Below are 21,424 nucleotides of genomic sequence, written 5' to 3' on the forward strand. Positions count from 1 at the left end.
CCTTGTCCTTTTAAAAACATCCTCAAGAATAGCATTCTGGATTTTTCCAGACAAGGATTGTGTCTGCACATAGCCTACTTCTCTTTTATAATGTTTTTTAATGAAAAGTAAATGGTAAATATTCCAGGGTAAAGTATGATCAATGGAGAATATTTCAATTTTGTCAGTTTTAATTGCATTTTGAAATTGATTTGAAAAAAAAATCTTCAATCCATAAAAAGTAGCTCTTTGTTTATTGTTATTAAAGTTATTAAACTAATTAACTAAACACTAAAGTACTAATTGGGTCACAACAAGTAATTCAAATAAAAAGTAATTCACCTAAGTAATCAAATACATCCAAAGGATTTCATGGCTCTGACACAAGATGTTCAACACGAAAGAACTGTGCCAAATGATCAAAACAAATGAAATAACAATGAAAGGGTTTGTAAGGAAATGAGCTTATATACAATAAATGACAACAACACAAAAACAACAAACTGCTAAAAGCAACATTTAAGGTTGCTAAAATCAGCATCTATCTTCTTTTTTTTTTACATTTTTGAGAATTGTATATAGGCAAGAAATCAACTGTGTACAATTAATGGCAAATTGAAACGTTTTTCACCCCCATTGCATCAAGACGGATAGACAGACATTTCAAAACCCGGGCAAAATACAACTAGAACCACCTGGATGGTAAGATGACTAAGCTCAAGTAAGAATGTATGGTAGGCCCTGTTGTGTTTTGGGTGAACTGACCCTGTTAATGAAGTCACGACGTGTCCCGCTTTGTGCAGAAGAGGGCAGCATCGGGTTTCGGCTGCATCTGTTCTCGCTCAAATGACATGAAGAAGTACATGGCGGAAGAAGACCGCAACAGTCACCCTGCAATATGAATACACGACATTGATCGACAGTGAGTAAACAGCACAACAACAGGAGATAATTGGAGAAAAGGGTAATACTTTACAACTGTTTAAGTGGCACTTACGCCGAGTTTTAGGCCCAAACTAAACGCTGCCAAAATGACTGTAAACGGCTCTCTCGGTCAACTCCAGACTCCCTTTTTAAACCGTACAGTTTAATGTTGACATGTTAATTCCACACCAAGTGCACCACAGTGCATTTACTGCAAGGCGTTTTTATGAATTGAAAAGGCTTGCTGGCCAGTTCGGCATAACGTTTGCTGATGAACTTTTTAATTAAATGTTAGCTTTTTACAATTTGCTTGCAGTGGTCGCTGCGGCCAGAGTGTTTTACCTGCACACGCGTGTCAGAATGCCAGGTGAACGATATAAAGAGAAGGGTAAATAAGAGTTAAACTTCCTAAAGTAAAAATAAGTAAATGTGGGGTATCACGAATATCACAGCGGACCCTGAGGGCTTGTATACATCTTATTTGGGGTGTGTGCAGTGACATTTAAGAAGGGCAAACTGTAATTGGCCGATGTTTCAACGGGGGCGGGCCTTGCGGGGTGCAACAGGAAATGATGTCACAACTGTATGAACTGGCTGTTGATACAAACGAGATGCTGCTAATGAGGCAGAGACGAAATTGAACCCAACACCCATTAGATATGTTTGTGGTATCAGAGCTAACTAGCCCGTAGAGTACTTTAGGAAATAAATGACTAAATAATATTTTTTAAATCTAGTGAAATGTACCTACAAGACATTACTTAAAATACCTACAGAGGCAAGAGAAAACCCTGAGCTAGCAAGCGAATAATGGCAGTATATGTGTCAAACACATTGTTTCATAATCCTAATGAATTGAAAACCCACGTAGTACGCATTTAGCAAAATATGAGCTATGTAAATATGTACTAGTAATCTGTCATGTCTGCCAGTCATTTTCAGGAAAAGCTTAATTCTAACATTGTGGTAAAAGAGATGCTTTCCCCCCCAGTTATGGCCTTTTCGTGATGTACGCTGTTTCACATAATCCCCTCTTTCTTTCTTTTTGTATCTAGGATATGTCTGCAGGTTGTGTGAGGTGGATGCTGAGCCGTACAGTGAGAGCTGTGTGTGGTGGCAGCCGAGGCTACTGGACGCCGGCGTCGAGATTCGCGCTACCCGGTGAAAGACCTGACCTCGTTGCTTCCTCCTGGAGATGGTCTCCATTCTCCACGGCTGCAGACGACACAGAACAGACTCCCGCACCAAAGAAGAAAAACAAGCACGATCCCAAAGCTCATGCCACAATCGGCGCCGTCGGCCGTAAGATCCCACACCGTGAGATACAGGTCATAAGTGTGACGGGCGAGAACCTGGGCACCATGCACCGTGCAGATGTGATCCGAATCCTGGACGAGCAGGGTCTCAAATTGGTGCTGCTCACCGAACACAAAGATCCCCCCGTCTACCGGCTGATGAGCGGCAAACAGATCCACGAAGAGCAGCTGAAACTGCGGGAGAAACAGAAAGCAAAAGCAGGTATGTGGTATTAGAGGTATTGATATAATAATTACCAAATGGGATCTTGTCAAAATATTACTTAAAACAAGGCTCTAGCAGTTTCATCTCGATACCCTCAGTATTCAACAGATCTCTACAGGAAGTAAAAGATGTACGTAGTTCACACAGTACGAAAGTCAAACGTGATGAAACACGCGTGTTCTGTTCTCCACAGCCCCCGTGCAGGTGAAAGAGCTCACCTTTTCCTCCGGCATCGCAGCGCACGACCTGTCCACCAAGATGAAACAAGTGGAGAGTTGGCTGGAGAAGAAGAACCATGTCAGACTCACTCTGCGATCAGGACGCGGGCGATCGGCAGTCGACCTGGTGAGGGGGAAACGCTTTCTGTTGTCTACTCCGTCCTGTGCAACTGAAACAGGTTCAGAATAGCGCAGCTGTGTGCGTTAGAGATGTGCATTCCCAAATGAAGCATCTGCACGGCAGATGTAGTCACAGATTTAACGTCATCTGCGTACATGTCTGCCAAAAAATGACAGTACGGAAATGTGTTTGTCCACCAGAAACTACTTAGAAGTTTATTTTTCACTATTCTTAAAAAAACAAATCAAAGGGATTAAAAAAAACATTGTTTTATTTTCCACAGGACACAACTCTGGAGCAGATAGTGCAGCAAATGGAGGTGATGGTCGGATTCGTTTCCAAGCCAAAAGCCGTACGTGACGGTCAAGCAGCCATGTGCATCCTCCGACCACCTTCAGCAAAGGAACTGTCACAGAAACGGAAGGATAAGGACGCAGCATCGCAGTCTGACGACTCGACTTCAGGAGCCACTGAGAGCGAAACACCCGTCCCTCCTGTTAGCAACACGGACACAACAGAAGGGTCTATAGATGGAAATAAAACATTCTCATAAAAACTAATCCAATTCCTTCATTTCGTTGTGCATCGTGTTAAGAATTGAATAAAGCCTGGTGTATAATAATGATGCATCCAGCGAAATGGAATAACCATCGGCCCTCTGAAAGTTTCACAGGTGGCAGAGCTACGATGGTACCGACGTGTTGTGCAATAGCAGAGTGACGTTTTTAATGTATAGCGCCTGTTTGAATACTGCATTACAGGCTGTAGTGACCTAAACACTGAACTTTATTTGATAAGTGCGGGTTTCATTCTTAAAAACATACTCTTAAGTTGGTCCTCTCCACTACAAGATGAAGCAGTAGGTTTCTCCAATCATTCAGCTTTTTCCTTTTGAAGGTGCAGCGTGTAGGATCTGGCGGCATCTAGCAGTGAGGTTGCAGATTGCAACCAACTGAAACTCGTCCGATGTGCCTTGACACAAAAAAACTAATCCCGCGGAAGCCCTATCTAGAGCCAGTGTTTGGTTTGTCCGTTCTGGGCTACAGTAGAAACATGGCAGCCGGTTTATTCTAAGGTAACGATTCTGTATTTCAGGTTATTACACACTAAAGGAAACAAACGTAATATTATGTTCTCATTTCTGCCAATAGAGCCCCCTAAATGCTACACACTGGCCCTTTACCTCGCCCTGTCTATAAATGTAACCTGAATGGACCAGATGTTTGTTATTAGATGGGGCTTTGAGTCTTCACATGTGACATTGAGAACAGACTTTTGTACCCAAAATGTGGTGAATACATGTTTCTGCTTTTTACCCACAAACATACACCGATGAACAGGTCGACACCACTGGATACGTTTGTTCACGTACTTGTGACAATTCAGACGAGCTAAAGGATGATGATGATGATCCGCTAATAAAAGTTGAAGCATTTGGAAGAACATCAGTAATTAGCTTGAGGATGATGTCGTCACTGTTGAAGTGACATTTCTTTTTTTTAAATATGGGATGAAGATATCAAACCGACACAAACGCATATCGTTCTCTTCTTTATTTGAGATTCATCTTTGTTTTTGGTAAAAAAAAAAGAAGAAAAAAAGTTAAATAAAAGCAAAGTTTGGCATACTGATACATTCATTTCTCACAGATAAGTGTGTTTGCTTGACTGATGTGTCACTTCTACACTTTATCAACACCTTTCTGTAACTGCGGAGATATACTGTCTTGGAACTCTTTTTTTTTTTTTTTTCTTTCTTTTTTTTTTTTGAAAACTAGAGTGATACTTTTTCCTATACATAAAAAAACAACAAAAGAGAGCGAACATAAAAACATAAAATCACCTTAAGGCCCCAAAAAATAAAATCTTTCCTAGATTGTGTTTAAAAAAATGTAGAACAAAAGCAGCTCAACTAGCCTGCATGGACAGCATTTGTCAATAAGCCTCGAGTACTTTGTAGGAGGAGAAAGGTTTCACAAAGTGATAGTCCAGGTTGCCGCAGTGAGGGCACTGCTGGACGTTGCTGTACTCGGAGAAATACTGCATCCCGACTCGAACGTCCACCACCGGCTTCCCGCAGTGCTTACAGTTGAGACGAGCCTGAGGACACACAGAGACAGGACGCAGGTCACTTTAAGAGGACGTTGAATTAATGCTGTACAAGATTTGACCCGGAAGCTCAGGACGTGTGTCGAAAAAATCTCAACCCAAAGCTCCACTCGCTAGTTCTTTTCTGAGCTTTTCAACTGCATCTCACGCCGTTCATCAACCCTGGTGACACAGCAATGACCCTGGACCCGAGTTGCACCAGCTGTTCTTAAGTTCAGACTAAACCCTGGAGCATTTACCAACTTTATATTCACTGGCTCGAGCCACAACTAAAAGCAAGACCGATTTGTATCCGACTCTCTTCTGTCTCAGTTGGATCTGTGATTCAAGAGCTTTTACGATTCTTTTGTACAAAGCTAAATTGGTATCTAGTGTACTGGATAGTAACATTTGAGCACCTCCACAACTATTTTAGCATTCATAACATTAAGTTCATACGGCAGGCTTTTTAGCAAAAGAGCAACAATAGCATTATGAAGTCCTTTCTGGTCCAATGTTTGCTCTCTTCTGGCTCCTTTGTTGGTCTCTCAATGCTCCACTATGTTCACCAGTTAGTCGTAAACTGAGTTTGGTGCTGGACAGGTAGTGGACAGTTTTTTGCAGAAAATGGCTGCCTGCTGTGTTTTAATGAGAGAAGTTGCCGGCCAGAAAACCAAAAACAATGAGCTGAAAGACACTAAAATGTTCCATAAATCTGAGGGGAACTGAGTTAGATGATAATTCTCTTGGTTCAGCCACTACGAATGACGCCTCACATTTCACATAGTAATTTAATCCAATGTTGTTATACAGGTTCAAATTCACAATAGGAGGTTATAACACTCGACCTCCATGCCAAATTTCAGCCTCCTAGGGCAAAAACTGTGGCCGCCAAAGGGTTGGGAAATGTTTGTGGACCGACTGACCGGCAACAGAGTCGCAGCTAAAAACACGGATTAGTACAACTTTAATTCCAGTGAGCAACCGGATGACGGCAGCATTGGAGAGTACCACTGTTTCTCTGCCCACGTGTGATAGTAGTCAGTAAAATCAGTTTCTACCTGGCAACACGGGGAAGCCGCCAGTATATCGTAGGTGTACATTGTGCCCAGTTGGTGCCAGCTCCCGTCCCAGCGTGACTTGCACTTGATGCAGACAATCTTGTGGACGCCTTCTAGACAGTCCACACAGATGGCGTAGAGGTGCATTAACCTGCCTGTTGGAAATAAAGAAGTAGAGTTAGGTATTACGTTTAAAGAATAACAAGACACTCTGATAATCAGCGAGGGAAATAAAAAAAAATAAACCCCTGATTGCTCCCATGGCTCATTATGATGCTTCTACAGTGCATGCAAGATAAATAAGACCAGAGACTAAGGTACCGGAGTGATCACATCCTAAAAGATCAGCCTGGCAAGTACCAAAATGAAACCTTCCTAGCTCTGTACAATTTCTGTGTGAACGCCAAAGGTCATTTTATTTGGCGTGTTATTTTTAAATCTGTGCTTCCCAACAAGAGCTTTGAAACCTCATCAAACTGAAGCTATGGAGCAAATGCAATGCAGCTTACCATTCAAATCCCATTATTAACATGAATGCATTGAGAGCCACTCACATGGAGAGTCATGACGTGTTTGATGAAGATGGGTTGTAAAAATACGTCCCTGCAAACTTGCTCACTAATAAAACAAACAAACATACATTTACATTTTCTCAGGACAAAATCGAGCTCTTCGGCCTCGTAAGGCAAAGTAGGTCTGAGCTGTTAGCTACTGTTAAATAAACAAACCCCTCACTGTTTAACTGTACAGCATGATTCATTTCTCTTTGGCCGACATTTATATTCGGCCTGACACAAAAGCATGAAAATCTGAATAAATAATCCTTTCATGCTGATGCATATCAAGCACCATACATATCAAAGCTTGTGGGCCAAAACATCAAAGAAGCTTCGCCCTGCTTATTCCCATTCATGTCTGACTGTGCCAGCAAAAAACCGTCGATGTTTATATTCACAACATGGACTGAGCTTATCGACGGATTAACCAGTTGTAATTTCTATTTGTAGAAAAGAAAGCTTGACATTTTAAATAGAATGTGAAGATATAATTGAGCAAAAATAACATATTAATGGTTGCAATTCATGTCGACATTAAATGTTTTTTTTATATTAGAACAATCCTGAAAGTTGATGTTCAGCCGATCCAGAGCTTAATAACATCACTTGATTAATGTGTTTCTGTTAGTTTTCAGATTAAACACTGTACCTACAATACAAACTGAACATAGCGTAAATAGTTTTAACATGTTTTATATAATTCACTAATGGTAATTTTAGTTTTCTGTGAGGTTATACAGGCTAAATGCTAACGTCAGCGTCCTAACATGCTCACAATGACAATGCTAACACGCTAATATTTACCGTGTTCATCGTCTTCGTTTAGCACGTTATGTTTGCTGATTAGCTCTGAGCATAAAGTGGAGATGATGTCGATGGAAACGTATAGGAGAAATTTAAATGTTGGTGGTGATGGATAAAAAGTTAAAGGATCATCAAAGGTATTATAATTCATCTTCTGGGAACCAAAAATGTCTGCACCTAATTTTAAGGCAATCCATACAAATAGCATTTGAGAAATGTAACTAAAAAACACTAACGTCAACCTCATGGTTGCGCAAGAGGAAACGTCAGAGGATCAGTAGAGTCGGTAGGATTCATCCTCTGGGCACCATGAACGTCTGTACAACATTTCATTGCAATCCATCAAACGGTTATTGAGATATTTCAGTCTGGACTAAAGCGGTCGACCGACTGACCGCTATCACCATCCACCGCTAACGTGGCTAATAAACTTGTAAGTGAATAACATCTTCAAATATTCACTTTTTGTCTCATAAGGTTATTCCAAGCTCGCACGTTTATCGTAGAGTGTGCTAGATTTTTTTCACCCCACTTTTTCACAGCATTATAGAAGGAAATTATATTTATTTAAATACTTTAAAATAAGTGAATCAAATATACAAAATATTTGCGCTATGTTGAGCTCTGTGCCCTCCATAGACTTAAAGCTACAGTTAGTAACTGTAATAAAAATAACTTTTTTTCATATTTGCTCAAACTGTCACTGTATCCTGACATAGTAGATGAGACGGATGATCTGAGTAAGAAAAACAACCAATCAGAGCCGATGAGTATCTTAAGCTTAAAGCTGTTAATCACTTGCTTGTGAAGCTCGTGAACTCCAATCAAATGGTCAAACGAGGCAAAATTGATCAAATATGAATCAGGATTCTGTTACTGTATTGTCTATTTGTCTTTTAATTGTTTTCAGAAACATATTTCCGTGTTCTGTTTAGCTGTGAAATGAGAACGTTTGCGACCCGGCTGCCAAAACTGTTGGAAAACAAATGAAAACAACCGAGCCAAAACCAAGCACCGCCCACCATCCAGAGAAAACTTCAAAAAGCGTTCTTCTTTTTCTGATTTCATTTTTTTCATTATTTATTTATATTAATTATATTGGCTTTATAACTACACTCGTCGTCATATACATACATGTGTTTGCCCTCTGCATTTAACCCATCCTCAGCATTCAGCAGCAGTTGGCTGCTGTAAAGCGCACCGAGAGCATTTTGGGCTCCGGTGTCTCGCTCAAGGGCACTACGACATGCAGACGGTAGCAGACGGGGATCAAACTACCATTTGTGACAAGGAATAGCCCATACAGTGATTGACAGATAATCTATCTCATGTACTACTGTCAGGGTATATTGAGAGTTTTAGCAAATATGACAAAAAGCTCTTTTTTATGATCCGTAGCGGGAAGTGTTTGTCTCTCACGCCATGCTCTTGCAAAGCAGGTGTTACCTTGAAGGTGGCAGGGGACGTCATACTCAATCTCGTCGTGGCGTGAAGGGCTGAGAAACAGAGTCCCGTCCACCAGAGGAAACTGTTCAAACACAGGCAGCGCTCTGTGGCACAGCGCACAGTTGACCACGTTTCTCTGGCTCGCACTGAGGGCTGAGAGGATAAACCTACAGGACAACATGGACAGAAACATTAGGTCCTCCACACTGGACGGGGCCTCTGGCAGATTCACGTGACATTCTTTCTGGTTTTTATCAGAGTTGTCTTTATAAACAAAGAATCAATCCCGTAAGGAGGTTTTGTTTGTGTGGCAAGGGTTTCAGGCTGAAACTATAGTGACATTGTAACGGTTAGAGTAATAACGTGGGCACGTCTAACGCGATAAGAGGTGATTAGGATTCTGTAACAGCCAAACAGACAGCAGAATAAAATGAAGTATTCTTTAATAAATATTTGTGTTTCAAGCAGTAATAATTAAAGAAGCAATTATCATGGTGTCTTCACAGATCTCTTCAAAGAGGTAATCAGACAGCTGCATTTAATCATTTATAATTTGCATTGCACTCTGGCTGTTTTACCTTCTTTACTCAGTGTTATTTTTTATTTTATTATTTATCATTTTTTAAATCCCTTTCTATATTCCTTTCGCATTGCGTTGCGTTTCTTTTGTATCACGCCATATCAATGCCTTTTATGTTTAATGTACAACATGTTGATTTGTTTTGTTCTAATGAGATTGAAACAAATGAGCTGTGTTGGACAAAACAGGCCATTTAAATATGACACCTTGTGTTGTGGAAAATTGTGATCAGCATTTTAGCAGACCTCCCAGCATGCACTGCTTGAGTGTTAAAAACTCTCCAGAGAGTCCATTGTTGTGTAGTTTGAAGAAAAGATATATGAGGGGAACCTGCTGTGCGTCTTTATTACATGTTGAGTCAAGTCACGGTTGTTTCTTTTCATAATAATGAAAACAATTTGAACTATGATGACGGTCAGTATCAATTTCAGACTTTTCCCCACTTGCACTTTCTCATTCTTTTAGCTTTTGAAAGTGCAACAGTAAGTCCAGAAGCAGCAGCCATAACAGTAGATCTTGTACATCATAACTGACTTAGAACCTGAGAAATGTAATGTAACTCAAGTCTGACTGTAACAAATTTCAGTTTGACGAATGTTGACTCAACTTAATATCTTACATTGGTCAAAATTGGTCATATCCAGTGAACCTAACTCAGCCAGTTACATATTTTCAAAGCTCATGAGGCAACGTTGAACTAAACACTCAACATAAGCTCAGTTAACTCACATTTTAAGGCAGAAGGGAAACATGTTTTGCGGTGTACCTGCGCAGCTCTTCTCCCTGGCCTGCCTGGGCGTCGTCCTCCATGCGGACGTGGTAGGTGTTGAGTTTATGTCGAGGGACGTGGGTGAGGAGCTCCGAGAGGTCCAGCCTCCTCAGGAACTGCACTGGGTGAGAGTGCGTGCCGTCACCCACACTGCCGGAGGTGAGCCGGTGGTGGAGCGGGAGGGCGAAGGACAGCGGCAGGGGAATTACAGACCCGGGGTCGAGGTGGGCTCCGCCGCCGGAGGCTCCCATCGAGCAGCCGCCTCCCCGGCCGAGAGCTCCCGCGACCAGCAGGTGCTTCCTCTGCGGGTCCATGTGGACGGCTGATTTGAAGAACTCTCCCAGCTGACGGGAACCTCGCAATCCTGCCCCTCCAGCTGCTGCTCCTAGGACAGCAGTGGGGGAGAAAGGGAAACCAGCTGGGGGAGACTGTCCCGGGGAGTCACATGGTGACTTCTGAGGAGGCCCCAGAGAAAAGGGTCCTCCTGTCGGGAGCCCTCCTACTGCTCCTCTCTCTGAAGAGTTCTGACGGTCCATTGATTGTCTCCGAGGTAAGTCCTGACTCGAGGCTCTGTGGAGTAGTTTACCTCCTCCTATACCTGCTGCTCCTGGTGGCTTGCTTCTCTTGGGCTCATCAAAAAGCCCGTCCCCGGGCCCTGCGGCCCCTCCACTGGACCCGTTCCTGCTCCTCTCAGTTGGCTTCTTCTTGCGCTCGTCGTGCAAACGTTTCACCTGATACCAGTCGGTGTCTTTCTTTAGGTGGCCCTGGCCGCAGCGGCAAGAGCAGAACCTGAACGCCAGGTCGTAGCCCTTCTTGGTCCACATGTTCTGCCTGCACTGCTTCTCGTTCCAGGACCGCGCGCGGCCGATGCAGTTGAACTGGACCAGGATGGAGCTCTCCCACTCGTAGAAACACTGCAGGTGCATCCAGTTGCCGTAAGGGCAGATCTCGCTGTTGCAGAGCACCCGCTGGTAGTCGTCCTTCTCCAGGTCGATGGGACGGGCAAAGCTGCAGCCGAGAGGGGTCGCACACTGGCCCTCTGGAAGAGTAAAGGCAGGAAGGGGATTAGTGAGTTGTGTTCTCGTCACAATTTCCCACAAAAACTTGATTGATTCACCTCATGTGTAATATCTTACTGAGCCTATGCCGCATTGTCTATTAATCAGTCAGTTACTTTTATGATTAAACAGTTAATCATTTGTTCAAGTTGTGCGGGGGAAAAAAACAAGTAGCATCTTCAAATTGCTCATTTTCGAAGTCCAAAACCAAAAAGTTTTTCAATTTAGGGCTGCAACTTATGATTAATTTCATTATCGATTAATCTGCCTTTTACTTTTTTGATGAATCTGACATTGTTTGGTCTTGTAAACATCAGAAAATAGATTTTTTTTTTTTAAATGTCCCTGGTGACGTCTTCAAATATCCAAAACCCAAAGATAATCAATGTCCAATAAAATAAGACAAATAAATCCTTACATCAAAGAACCATTAAACGTGTTTTTATTTCGTCCGAGATGACGGAACCATTCAAGCAGTCTCTCCATCATGAGTAATCAACAACACGCCATGAGGTGAACGTGTTCAATTTTAGATTGCAGTGTCCTTGCTGCCTCATCGCCATCGATTTATGAAATTCAACTCGGCCATCCAAGCCTCTGAGCGGCTCTTTTCAAGCTCTGCCAACTGTCAAGTCTGGATGTGAATCAAGTAAATGTGGGCACTCAGTCTCTACAAGAAGGAGCTCATGATAAATGTGTGTGTGTGTGTGTGTGTGTGTGTGTATGTGTGTGTGTGTGTGTGTGTGTACCTTTTCGGTACAGTCAGTGTCAGCACTCTTTTTCTCCATCTAAAGTCACCACAGTTGGCAAAAACATCGTGTTTTTAGCCCTGTGTATTGTTTTAGTGGATAAAACTGATAAAGTTCCACACTGAGTTCAGCTTTAAATTAATCTTGCTTGGACACAAACAAAACACACATAGCTCCTTAAAGATGTTTTCAAAACTTTACTTACTTTACTGTACTGAAAATAAAATATATAATTATATATTTAATATAATTATTTTTGGGCTGATACGGACTTATCTGATGATTATTTTCCTGGTTAATCGATTAATTTGGGTTCTTAATTAATAAGAAAATAGTACAACAATGCAAGGTGTGATATTAAAATTGCTTATTTTGTCCAGTCCACACCCAAAGACAATTCAGAATAATACACTTAACTCTGAAAAATAAATATACATACAACTGTGGTGCATTTACGTTTTTCTACAGAAACAATTCTATATTAAAAGTGTCATAATAATATCATAAAGGGACTCAGGAGACCACTAATATCTAAAGAGCAAGAACCAGCTCATGTTTTAAAGGGTCTGTTTTAAACCAAATGTGAATCCAAAGTGAGAGGAGACAATCAGCGCACGGTCAGTGTTTATTTATAGCTGTTTTAATAAGGGTCTCTGGGAAGTTGAACTGAGTGCGCAGACAAGCGGTGAGTTGTCAGTATTACCCTCCAGGAAGGCCACGACCAAAAACTGTGTGGACAAGGTGCACTTCAGGAAGAGAGAGCGGAGGCCTGCAGACTAACACCAAATAAACAGCCTTTACTAACGTGGATGTAGTGTCATTAAGACTCTATATTTATCACCAAAAAATACTAATTTCATAGGTGATAATTATTTATTTCCCGGAAGAGCTCGAGGCGCCAAATTCCATCTTACAATTTAAAGATGTCTAGGTGCTATTCAAAACTCGTAAAAACAAGACTAAAGACTATTTACCAAAGCACAACTACTGCTCTCCAATTCTGATATCAACCGACACACCCAGCAACACCTGTGTCAGTCACATTGCAACTTATTTGCCCGCTCTTGTGTGTTTTGCGCCAAAACAAACCCATCAGTGTAACTCAAGTCACACAAACCGAGATTGCAATGCAGTAGAGTAGAATACTAACTTGCTGGTTCACATACACACAACGGACAAACAAGATCCACTCAATTCATACAAGGCCTTAAGTCGTGATCGACCATTATAGCCTATACGTGCAGACAATCAAGTAACCATTGAACGAAGACATTTTTCAACCGAAGTTTGGCACAGTGTTCAGTGCCATTTGCAACGTCGCAGTGCATGCATGTCAGAGTCGCACAGACAGGACAGAGCTTTCCCACCCCCTTGGCAGGAAGGCACGCATCACTAAACTTCTACATCTGTGTCCGTTTCCTCTCTTACCACTTGAGCGCTCGTGTCTGGGTGCAGCAGCAGAAGCAGCCGACGCCGCCGCGGCCGCGCCTCCTGTTGCGGCCGCCGCACAGGCTCCATTTTCCTGCTCATCTCCGCTACTGTTAGTGCGTTTGCTCTTCTTTCCCTTGTTGTTGTTCTTCTGGTTGGGCATTGTGCAGGATTCGGATGTCAGTGTTATTTTCGACCTCTTATCGACGGCTGCTGTCAACGCTGTCTGACATTTCTGTGGACTCCATTTCTGCAGTGGTGCTTTTTTTTTGTTGTTGTTGTTGTTGTTGCAGTGCTTTGTCTTTGTGTTGTTGTTGTTGGTGTCCTCGTGGATGACAGGCGGGGTTTGATGCAGCTATGACAGCAGCAGTAACAAAATATAAGCTGCTATAATAACCTTAAAGAACGAAGGCGTGTCCGTCTCTTGTTTTGATTCCTGCTCTGCTGTTTTCTTCCACCCCTGACGTCACGGGACCCCGCCCCCCGCGTTGGCCGTCAACGGTTTATGATGCATTCAGGGCCTGTGGGAAAGCTTTGAATTTATAGTTTCGAAATTCAATTTCATTCTTAACAACTCAAACTATTAATCATTCATTTTATTTTGTTTGTATACATGACAACCAGTGGTGGAAGGAAGTAAATAAGACGAGATAATCTCTTATTGACACAAGGGCATGTCCTCCTTTTCCTGTTTAAAGCTGCACACATCACAGTATACATGTTTTACTACCTGTTAACAAGCTGTTTAAACTCACATATATATATATATATATATATATAAAATATTTATATCATATATATAAATGTGTATATATATTTGCTGCATTAGCTACATCTACATCCTGTTGTTACCAGTCCCTAACTGGTTCTCATTACAACATTACTGCACAACCTATAACCTATATTCCATAGATATACTATACTATATTCCTATATTGTAACTCCTGCACCATTGTATGTCTATGTTTACATCTTTGATTGTCGTTTACTTTTTTTACTTGTGTGACTTATGTTTCATACATATTGTATGAGTATTGCTGGAGGTAGCCTGAGTGCTGGGAATGACTGCTTCATGCTGGAAAATGGCATCATGCAGAAATATTGCCCCTGTATGCTTTTATTATGAAACATTGTATTATTGGATGGTTTAGTAAGTACTAGTTTACTATTGTGAAGTGGAGATATTTACAGCTGCTTTATATACCTTTGTACGTCTTCAACAGTGCTTAATATTCTATAAAGGTCATCTCGGGTATTGTATGTAAAATATTAATTAGCAACAATCACTCCAGCTGTGAGATCAATATGGAGTAAAAGGTGCAACAAACCTTTAATGCAGTGGAGAACATGTGTAAGGTGGTATTACATGGAAATACTATACAAGTACCCCAAAATTATATTTAACCATAGTACCTTTTCATCTCTTTTCCATCACTTATAACAATGCAAATGATCTACCATAATATATGAGTAAGATATTCTCACTGTACTTCAATGCAGCAGCAGACTCAGCCTTGAGACTAGAAGTTGATGAGAAGAAGTAACAAGTATCACATAACTGTGGGGAGGCATCATCTTATTTAGCCCTTATGACAGCACATATTTCATCAGCCTGGCAGTGATCCCCAAAAAAACCTTGCAAGGTAACGGGAGCGTTACAGCAGAACAGTACTTAAAAACATGGAGTATGTACATCAAAGTACCTGTGTAACAATCAATGGCATTTCAATTCAACCAAATGTTTGAACACCAGAGTGAATGGAACGTATGACAAGACAAAAAACGATGTTTTCTTCCTGGAGGAGATCAGGGGGGCAGACACCATTCATGAATCTTACAAGACTGATGACTATGAAAAGGGGCAAAACAACCACAGACAAAAATAACGACAAAAAGAGCTACAAAGTGACACACAACCACAAAGATACACAAAAGGACAACAGAAATACCAAGCAACCACAAAGGGACACAAAATCACCACAAAGAGACACTAAACAACTACAAAAAGAGGCAAAACAGTAATAAAGTGTGTGTGTGTGTGTGTGTGTGTCTTGCTCTTATGTAAGATATGTGGTAAGCATGTGCGTGCCCAGGGGGCCCATTGTCTCATAATCCGCCCATGCGTGATCTCCTTGCACCAAAACACACCATAGCAGCCCTTAACAAATAAGTAAATAAACCAGTTACATGAAGCGTGATTCCACAGCAGCCGAGTACTAGCAGCAGTACTTTGATGACCAAAAATGCACAAACAATGTAGCGTCCCCAGTGTCAGTGGCGCATTCAAATAAAGAAAATACAGTGAATCAAGTTTTAGATTAAGAGTCTTCTCACAAAACACACCACAAAGCAGGTTCAAGGCTTCAAGTGTAAAGATTTTATTCCTCTGCGTTTATTCCGCAGCAACAGAAACCTTTATTCGTTTAGGAATGTGTTATTGCCGATACAAAAAGACAGTAATGACGCACGTGAACACATGCAGGCATCCCACAAGTTCACAGAAATGGCTTGAGGTATTGGCACTGCTCTGATCATAACTTTCTCCACTTGCTAAGTGTTAACTTGTGCTGTAATCTGCATTTATGACCCAGAGCAACACACAGCAGGTTAATGAAAAATGACAGTGATGCAAGCAGCATGTTTCTTCCCAACTCTTGCTTTTTCTCCAATATTTCCATAACTTTTCAGACTTCTATACTTAGCCGACATCGTTTTATATTCTGATGATTACATTTTGTATTTAAGGCTATATTTCAGCTTCATTCATAATCAGCATAATCATTCAGTTTTCATGATTTAAACACGTTTTTGATTCACCAAACGCTGTTTAGAGCACAATCTCCTATTGGGTTAAAAAAAAAAAAAAGAAGACATAATTCAAGTCAAGCTGAAACAAAACAGCAAACACCTGAGCATAAAAAAATGTGCTAGGTTGACACAACAGCAGTGAGTGTGAAACGGTTCTCATAAAACTTGCAGATGAGGCGTGGTCTCACAGGGCAGAGTTGTTGTGATGTAAATCTTGATATTATGCAGGTGAGCACAACCACTGCCAAGTATGAAATGTTACATTCAGGCAAAAATATTTGGAGATTGTTGGTCCTTCAGGTGGTTATCCAAGACGATGGGGCAGAGCCAGGTACGCGATTGGCTGTTTCTGTGGTCTGAATGAGTGAACAGCCAATCACGTAGCTGCATCCGCCGTGCCAAATCCTCACTGATTAACAGTGGCATTGAGAAATACAATGGTGATTTGGAAAAAGTGTAATTTTGAAGTAAAAAATATATATAAATTACGATTGCCAGAATTTCATTTTAACGAGTTAAAAGAAATATCTATTGGATTATTTCACAAATTCATGTTTTATTACATCATTTGTCTGTATCGATTCATATGGTATATTTATTTAAATTTGATCAGTTTAGGCCTCCATACAAAGCTTGGAATGCTCGTCGAAACAAAGCAAAGTGATCACGCCTGATCTGCAAGTATCATTTGACCTACAGTACAGAACAGAGAATGGTAAAATATATATTTTTTTAAACTAATAAAACTATAAATGCACATCTTGTGTCACAAGTAAGACACCTAATTTCAGCTACAGGACATTTACTAAACATATTTTGGTTCTGTCGATTTGGTCCTGAGAAACATCACAAATTCATCTTTTGCATCTGGCACCAATCACCCTGTAATTATTATACACTAATAAAAATTGCACAAGAAATACATTCGCCATTTGCTCATCAACGGTTTCTTACAAAAGGCAAGTTTTCGAGTTTGTTTAGCAGAGAAAATCTACCTTTGACCACATGTAAAAAGATGGAATAAAAACTACTCTAGTAGATTGCATCGAGTACAAAAAGGTGGAAAAGTTTTTTCTTGAAATGCACTTGTCTTTGTAGCTTCTATGAAGGAATTGTTCGTGTATTTCCAAAAGCACTGGTCTAATAAGGTCTTTTTACAAAGTCCACAAGAGGTAGTAGAGATGGCTCATGTAAACAATAAATGGAACTGCCTTTTGGTGACACTGTTGGTGGAAACATACATCTCGTTGTCTTAAAGCTGACAGACATAATACACTAAATGAAATGTGAAAACACATTGTATGATTTTGTAGGTAAAGATGTCTTAACTCCCGTCGCCACTTGAGGCTGTTAAGGGAACAATTTAGTGCAGCTTTAAAAGAAGAAAGAAAAATGTAAAAAGTATTTGTACAAACAATATGAAGATCAGAGTGCTCTAATTAAAAAAGTATCTTGTTCTGTGTGTCCTTCATCATGACACCATCAAGAGAGGCATTTGGTAACTAAAAAAAACAAACTAAAATGAATGTGTTACACGGATGATTACATTCCTGATTTGTGCGTTTATAGTCTTAAAAGTGTACCAAAATCACATGGCAGACCCGTGGTTGATAACAGCAGCGCCTGAGAAGGAGAGAAACACGTATTTTCCTTGTCATCTGAAACCATGAATGTGGCTGTTTTTCAGTCCCCGAAAACCTAAAATATTCTCAAATGACTTTTTGTGATATAGTTTGGCAAAAGTAAAATCAAATGCAGACAAGCCGGCTGGGTCCGTACTGTTTGATCTAATATGTTTAAATTCAAAATACTGAGCCCTGCACATGAAGCGAGATAACTGAAAACAGAAGCTCAGTGACAAGCCGAGAGGCGGCAGAAGCTCGGCATTTGAGAGGATTCGGTAAGTTGCTAGAAGACCCTCCGATACCAACTTTGGCCTCATTCCTCGAGCAGGACGATATCGACGTTATCATGGACGCCCTGCAGGAGCAACTCGCCCTCGAAACTGATCACCTTTTTCTTCTTGGCTGCCCGCAGGGTGCCCACCAACGCCTCGAAGATGTTGGCACACTTGTCGTCGCTAAATAACACCCCGAACTTCACTCTGGTTTGACCATCAGCATCTGAAATGAGAGACAGGCTGATAAAGTTAATTCCAAAACGGGACGGATCGTAATCTAAACAGCTGTAACGACCCGAGCGTTGGTGTATTATTCTATCATGTTTTCTTTCCGCAGGTAAGCCGCTCAGTCACACCAGATAATCTGGATTTAAGTCACAATTAGCCAGTTTTCTCCAGTCCCCTATTTGATTCATTAACAGGTGAAAGCAAAAGCATGAAGGCTTCTTTTTAATTGGCTTAAGAGATTGAATAATTCTTGGATCTTATTTTGATTCAACCCCTCGTTTGAGGGCTTTTTCTTATTGATATATAATATGCTGATTATTATATATTTTTTAGACTACAAAATGTCACAAAAACTGCTGAAAAGGCTCATAACAGTCTCCAATAGACCACGAGGATCTCTTCAAATTGATAGTTTTGTACGACCAACTGTCCAGAACCCAAAGATTTAATTTACGATTAAAAAAAAACCAACAACAACAGAAAAGCAGCACATCTTGACATTTGAGAGGCTGGAACCAGCTGCACGCTTAAATATTTAATCTAAAACTTAAAGAACTGAGAGAGCGCAGCATTAGCACCAAAGATGAGCTCATGAAAACATTATTGAAGAGTTATTTTTAGACTAAATTCAACAAGTGAAGACTGAGGGGCTGGTGAGCTGGTCCCTCCAGTCTGTTTGTGTTTCCAGCATCAGGAGCAGTGAGCTGTAGCTATACTGACCAAACATCACATGATTGCATGTTTGTGGTTCACTAGAATTCACGGCATGAACCGCTTCAAAACTGTTCCAGCTATGCCAGAGCCCTTCAAGATGAAACGCAGAGTCATAGCACGGACTCACCTTTACTGCCGAGTCGCTGGATCTCCTGCACCAGCAGTTTTACTTCATGAGCGACATCCATTGTTGCTAAAAGGGAAAACAACATCAAGAGACAAATATATCAACGCAATTAGACTTTTTTTTTGGCTTGAAATGAATCTTCTTATTTTTCTTTAAAAGCATCAAATAGGATGAGAGCAATCAACCTTGATACACTGCATGGAGAGAGCACCAAGTTAAAGTCCGTTCAAAGGAGTGTCATTTTAATGATCCATTGCTTCAAGGAAACAGTGCCTTCTTTGATATTCAATCTTTTAAATGAAGGTTCATCACTCAATTAACTGTTATTAAAATAAAAGACTTTCATGGGCCCCCTGGACCAACTATGATGATGTGGAGTTATTATTAAAAAAAAATGCATTTAATTGAAATTATGTTTTGCGTGGTACACCGAGTTTTCAACAAGCGGGAAGTTATTCCGGAAGAAAAATAAATCTTTGATTGTTATTACCCCCGTGGTTATATGTTATTATCCTCAAGGCAATTCCACTTTTGCCAGATTAGTGAGAGGACTTTGGAACTAAACGAATCTTCTTACAGGAAAACGGTTGTTAAGACCATTAAAATCAACGCAAAAGCATTTGTATTTATCGAATATGCACAACACACTAGCACGAGCCATCCCTTTAATCAGAGAAGTAACATCAGCATTGAGATCAGACGGAACGAGCCTCAACATGAACAGGGCGGACGATCATGAATGCGGAAATGGGTGGATTAGCACTCACAGCTAGCTATCCCGGAGCGCGAATCCTCACTGTAATTCATTCATCTGTAGTGATGTGCAGTCGTTCTTAAGTGCGGGTTAATGTTCACAATTCAAACATGGCATACGTAACTTCAGGTGCAGTAAGAAGTATTGAAATAAGCAGCAGATACGAGCTCGCCGGTAACGTTAGCTTCTTACAAATGATCTAGTGAGGGAGGACGGAGGAGTTTCACACAGTTAAACGGATAATACGTGGTGGCAAAACGATGCCATGAAAGTAAACATAAAACCTGTTTAATTGTTGCATTGACATGTATATGTTTACCTTTAAATTCGTCTTGAATCTAATAAGATGACGGACGGCTTTCTGATAAATCTGCTGCCGGTGGATAATGCTGCTGCGTTCAGGGTCTGCGCGGAAACTTCCACTACACTCACTCACTCTGCACAAAATCCGAGATTTATCAATCTTCTTCTTCTTTAATTTAATGGCGGACTACGAACCAACCGTTAAGGTGCATGCCGCAACCGACTGTACCGGAGTGTGTAACTTCATGGCTTTATAACAGTTTTTAAAAATAATAATAGTAAAAAAAAAAGTTCTACTCTGGATATTAAACTCGCTTCATTAGAAAATGTAAATAAAGCCATTTTAACCTGAACTTGTTTGTCGCCTATCTCTAACAGTCTTTTGATGCTCCACAGTCAGCACACGTTCAACAGTTTCTTTACAATTACATTGAGTTCTGTATGACCTTAATCTACAAAAAGTAACATCTTCTTTTTCACATTTACCTTACATATTTACATATCACTTCTCACTATGACTGACGTCTTCTGTTATAATTTCTACTCTCAGTGTCGTTATTCCAAATGTCCTGCCAAAATGTCATTAGTCTGTGCTATATTACTGTTTTTGTTTCTGACCTCCCAAAACAAATTTCTAAAATGTTAATATAATTTTAGTTGAATGCACTTTTGTCAAGTTTATCTGCAACCTCATTTCCCTCTATTATCATCAAAGACCTGTATACATGTAATAATGCTTCTTTGTCACCTCATTAAATGTAACACCTTTGTACAATTGGGCTCAAAGATACTTAAATACGCTGACTATAGTACATGGGCTTACTGCATTGTTCTATCCCTTGTCCATTATCTATTTTATTTTAAAAAACGAGCATATACATGATTTTTAATCCCCAATCATAAGACCATCTCTCTACATGGATTATTGCTTTTTGCATACTTTTCATTACATATGCAAAATTATTTTCCTTTTTCCAGATTGCTCCATTATCTGCACAACGATTAAAGTATACCTGTCATTCTTAACGATCATCACAGTAAACACAAAACCAGTTTGAATGTAACATTAACATATGTGTATTTACCTTTTATTTCGTCTTGATTCTAATAAGATGATGGACAACTGCCACAAGCGAGAGAGTTCAGGATACGTTCCAACTGGTAAGAAACCCAAGGTAGACCCAGAACCAAGAGATTATATAGCTCGTCTGGCCTTTCGCCCCCATCAAGGGCTGGAAAAAGTTGCTGGGAAGGTTGAAGTCTGGAATAACTTGCTGACCCTGCTGAC

General features: G+C 40.6%; 3 protein-coding genes across 4 annotated transcripts; 1 reads left to right on the forward strand and 2 right to left on the reverse strand.

The window, feature by feature from the left end:
- Positions 1–833: 833 nt before the first annotated feature.
- mtif3 (mitochondrial translational initiation factor 3) lies at positions 834–3,329 on the forward strand. 2 transcript variants are annotated; one of them, XM_079180810.1, is made up of 4 exons: positions 834–901; positions 1,959–2,421; positions 2,618–2,769; positions 3,047–3,329. In XM_079180810.1, the coding sequence occupies exons 2-4, from the start codon at positions 1,962–1,964 to the stop codon at positions 3,314–3,316; spliced, it is 882 nt and encodes a 293-aa protein (XP_079036936.1). In that variant the 5' UTR covers positions 834–901; positions 1,959–1,961; the 3' UTR covers positions 3,317–3,329. The 2 variants fall into 2 exon arrangements, with proteins under 2 accessions (XP_079036936.1, XP_079036935.1); XM_079180809.1 differs by having other exon boundaries at positions 846–943.
- Positions 3,330–4,678: 1,349 nt separating this feature from the next.
- heca (hdc homolog, cell cycle regulator) lies at positions 4,679–13,748 on the reverse strand. Its single transcript, XM_079180807.1, has 5 exons — positions 13,303–13,748; positions 10,065–11,106; positions 8,719–8,885; positions 5,912–6,066; positions 4,679–4,862 (listed from the first exon to the last, which is right to left on the reverse strand). Exons 1-5 carry the CDS (start codon positions 13,463–13,465, stop codon positions 4,698–4,700), a joined length of 1,692 nt encoding a protein of 563 aa, XP_079036933.1. The 5' UTR covers positions 13,466–13,748; the 3' UTR covers positions 4,679–4,697.
- A 1,908-nt stretch (positions 13,749–15,656) lies between these two features.
- abracl (ABRA C-terminal like) lies at positions 15,657–20,267 on the reverse strand. Its single transcript, XM_079179879.1, has 3 exons — positions 20,153–20,267; positions 19,080–19,145; positions 15,657–18,233 (listed from the first exon to the last, which is right to left on the reverse strand). The coding sequence occupies exons 2-3, from the start codon at positions 19,138–19,140 to the stop codon at positions 18,049–18,051; spliced, it is 246 nt and encodes an 81-aa protein (XP_079036005.1). The 5' UTR covers positions 19,141–19,145; positions 20,153–20,267; the 3' UTR covers positions 15,657–18,048.
- Between the last annotated feature and the right edge of the window lie 1,157 nt (positions 20,268–21,424).

Source organism: Pholis gunnellus (genome assembly GCF_910591455.1).
Source record: "Pholis gunnellus genome assembly, chromosome: 19".
Lineage (NCBI taxonomy): Eukaryota > Metazoa > Chordata > Actinopteri > Perciformes > Pholidae > Pholis > Pholis gunnellus.